The sequence below is a fragment of the Microtus ochrogaster genome, chromosome 4 (assembly GCF_000317375.1).
Source record: "Microtus ochrogaster isolate Prairie Vole_2 chromosome 4, MicOch1.0, whole genome shotgun sequence".
NCBI classification, from domain to species: domain Eukaryota; kingdom Metazoa; phylum Chordata; class Mammalia; order Rodentia; family Cricetidae; genus Microtus; species Microtus ochrogaster.
The window spans coordinates 15,929,664-15,933,142 of record NC_022011.1 but is presented as its reverse complement, the minus strand read 5'-3'; the positions used below and the strand labels follow the sequence as shown (position 1 = coordinate 15,933,142).

Genomic DNA, 3,479 nt, shown 5'->3' with positions numbered 1-3,479 from the left:
GGTTTCTCTGTGGTTTTGGAGCCTGTCCTGGAACTAGCTCTGTAGACCAGGCTGGTCTCGAACTCACAGAGATCCGCCTGCCTCTACCTCCCGAGTGCTGGGATTAGTGTGGTATTTTAATGGTTCACTCCATGCTAGTCTTTTTTTTTTTTTATACTGGATCTCTTATTTTTTTCTTGTTTTTGCTTTTCAATACAAGGTTTCTCTGTGTAACAGTCCTGGCTGTCTTGGAACGCACTCTGTAGACCAGGCTGGCCTCGAAGCTCTGAGTCTTGAGTGTTGAGGATAAGGACCTGTGCCGCCATGCCCAGAGATACACTCTTTCTTACTCACGTACCCACTGGTAAGCATTTGGGCTGCTTCTTTGGGGACTATTCCTAGCACGCCACCATAAGCATCTGTGTGGATGTCTTAGTGGGAATGGGCATTTTCACTTCTCTTGGGTGCATGTTGAGGAGTGCCAACACGAGCTTCTGTCTGGTTGCCATTTTTGGAATTTGCTTCCCAGGCCTGTGTTCCCATGATGCCTCCCTGATCCTCACTCACTAGAGTGCACACAGCGTGGTCCTGTGTGTGTGTGTAGCCAACCTTGTTTATCTTTTTTTTTTTTTTTTGGATCAGGGTCTTTGTTTATTTTGCCAAGATTTAGAATCCTGCTATGAAGCCTAGATTGGCCTTGAACTCAGATTCCCCTTTTTAGCTTTCTGAATACCAGGATTAAAACTAATATTTTTGTTTGTTTTTTTGTTTGTTTGTTTTTTTCAGACAGGGTTTCTCTGTGTAGCTTTGGAGCTTGTCTTGACTTGCTCTGTAGAGCAGGCTGGCCTTGAACTCACAGGCTCTGCCCTCCTCTAACTCTCAAATACTGGGCTTAAGGGTGTGCGCCACCAAGGCCAGGCTAAAACTAATATTTGTTTGTTTTTTTGTTTTGTTTTGCTTCACGTAACCCTGGCTGTCCTGGAACTCATTAAGCAGATCAGGTTGGTCTCAAATTCACATGGATTATTTAGTTTATTTTTTTCCTTTGTTTTTTGAGACTGGATTCATTCAGCCAAAGCTGGCCTCAAGCTCCCCAAGTAGCTAAGTAAGGGTAACCTTGAACTTTTGATCTTCCTGCTTCATCTTCCCAAATGCTAAGATTAGAAGTCTATGCCTTCACGGCCAGTCTTATGTAGTGCTGAGATTCAACCTAGGGTTTCACTCACGTTAGGTAAGAACTCTTCCAACTGAGATACATTTCCCAGTCCTGGCAATTATTCTGCTTACTGTAGAAGACACAGTAGAAAAATGATAATGTACAGCATTATCAAAGAGGAAAAACAGCCCACAACACCATGACTCAGAGATAACTATTGCTATAAAGCCTCCTACAGCTTTCTGTACACATACATATTTTAAGACAAAGACAGGGCTCACTCCATCTTCTAAACTGCTCTTGAAACATCATAAACATCTTTCTCCATTAAATATTCATCAATACTATTTTTAACAAAAGAAATCACTTAATTTTCAATTGCAGAGCACTTTTGGTTTCCTTTTCAAGTTACTGTATATAACCTAAGATTTATACTTTCTTAATTATTTAAGAAAAAACGCCAAAGCCGGGCGGTGGTGGCGCACGCATTTAATCCCAGCTGAGAGGAGGCAGAAGCAGGTGGATCTCTGTGAGTTCGAGGCCAGCCTGGTCTACAAGAGCTAGTTCCAGGACAGGAACCAAAAGCTACAGAGAAACCCTGTCTAGAAAAATCCAAAAAAAAAAAAGAAAAGAAAAACCGCCAAGATGTGCACCAGCTGAGTCCACAGGGGAGACTCTCCTGGTTCTCTGTACTCCTACCATCCCACAGCCTCACCTGCCAGTCAAGGCCCTCCTCATGGCCTCCTGGCTGTACGGGCACTTCCCAATGACCACAGCGGACAGGTAGATGGGCTTTTCCAGGAAGTGCATTAGCAGTGCGCCTTGGCATCCGAGGACGCTCCACCTTGCCATCTTGTCACTGCAGGACATGGAGCACGTCCTGTCGCCCCTGCCTGGCTTCACTCGAAGCAGCCCCACCTGGTGGTAGGCAGCGCCTGGCTCTCTCAAGTCTCCAGTCTCTCCAGGAACACACTTGGCTCCTGTTCTATACACATCCGCCACTCTGAAACTACCTGGAGCTATTCCATTGGCAGCGGCGAGTTCCTCCATGGTGAGATTAGAGCTGCTGACATCTGGTTTGATTTTGCCACTTCCTGGCATCCCATGGTGAGCCATGCAGCCGGAGAGCGCCCTGGCAGGAGTTCCAAGCTTCACCTTCTTGGCTACAGGACTGTCAGGATCCTCACAATTCCTTTTATTTTTTGAATCCTCTAGATTCTCACTCCTTTCTACAGATGAGTTGTTGGTCCAATTTCTGACGACAGGACAGCAAGGTTGTTCTTCAGACTCAAGCATTGGGATGATGGAGGCGTCCCCACCTGCATGAGAGGAAACCTTTAACCAGTAATTCTCAGAATGAGCCTCCCCAACCAGTGGCATTAATGTACCTTAGGAATTAGACATGCAAATTGTAAGGCTGGAGAGATAACTCAGTGGTATTGATTGCCTAGTGATTGTAGGAGATCCTGAGTTCAGTCCTCAACACTGTGTGTGTGAGTGCGTGTGTGTGTGCAGCAAATTATTGGGATCTAATGGACATGCTGAATCAGACACTCTGAGGGTGGGGCCCAGAAGTCTGTCTTAATAAGCTGAGTAGGTCATTTGATGCAAGCTCAAGTTAGAGATTTATGACCTCCAGCCGAGGTCAGTTTGTTTTCCCTGCTGCACTGAGATGAACAATGAGGCAGACAGGCGATGCACTCAGGGGCAAAGCATAGGTCTGAGAGTAAAGCCCAGGCTTGACTGCGACCACCACTGAAAAAGAAACAAATACAAAACCAAAAGCTGCATACCACACGCAGGCATGCACACGCCGTGGCACATGGGAAGGGAACAAAGGACAGCCACAGATGTTGGTACTCACCTTCCTCTTTGTGGGACATGGGATCTTGTTCCCTGATGCATAAGCCAGCAATCCATTTTGTCATAGAGTGCTAAGATTACAGATATGTGCTAGTGTGTCTGACTTTGCGTGGGTTCTAAGAATTCAAACTCAGGCTGAATGCTTGTATGGAAAGCACTTTATACACGAGACTGCTACAGATATGCTTCTTTCTTCAGTGCTAAACTAGCGATTAAGAGCACTGCCGTTCTTCCATGGGTTTACGTTCAGTTCCCAGCACCCACATCAGGGGGTTTGTAATGTCCTACAATTCCAGTTCCAGGGGATCTGACACTCCTGGTCTCTGTTGGCACAGAAACTCACATAAAAAAAATAGCTAGATAAGCCGGGCGATGGTGGCGCACACCTTTAATCCCAGCACTCGGGAGGCAGAGGCAGGCGGATCTCTGTGAGTTCGAGACCAGCCTGGTCTACCAAGGGAGTTCCAGGACAGGCTCCAAA

General features: G+C 46.2%; 1 protein-coding gene across 2 annotated transcripts in view; it reads right to left on the bottom strand.

Moving 5' to 3' along the window:
• Positions 1 to 3,479, bottom strand: part of Adat1 (adenosine deaminase, tRNA specific 1) — a 27,455-nt gene that overhangs the window by 14,431 nt on the left and 9,545 nt on the right. For both annotated transcript variants that reach the window (XM_005345640.3, XM_026778869.1), the window contains one exon: positions 1,851 to 2,454. In XM_005345640.3, coding sequence (XP_005345697.1) covers positions 1,851 to 2,454 — 604 coding nt within the window. The remainder of the gene's footprint in view (positions 1 to 1,850; positions 2,455 to 3,479) is intronic.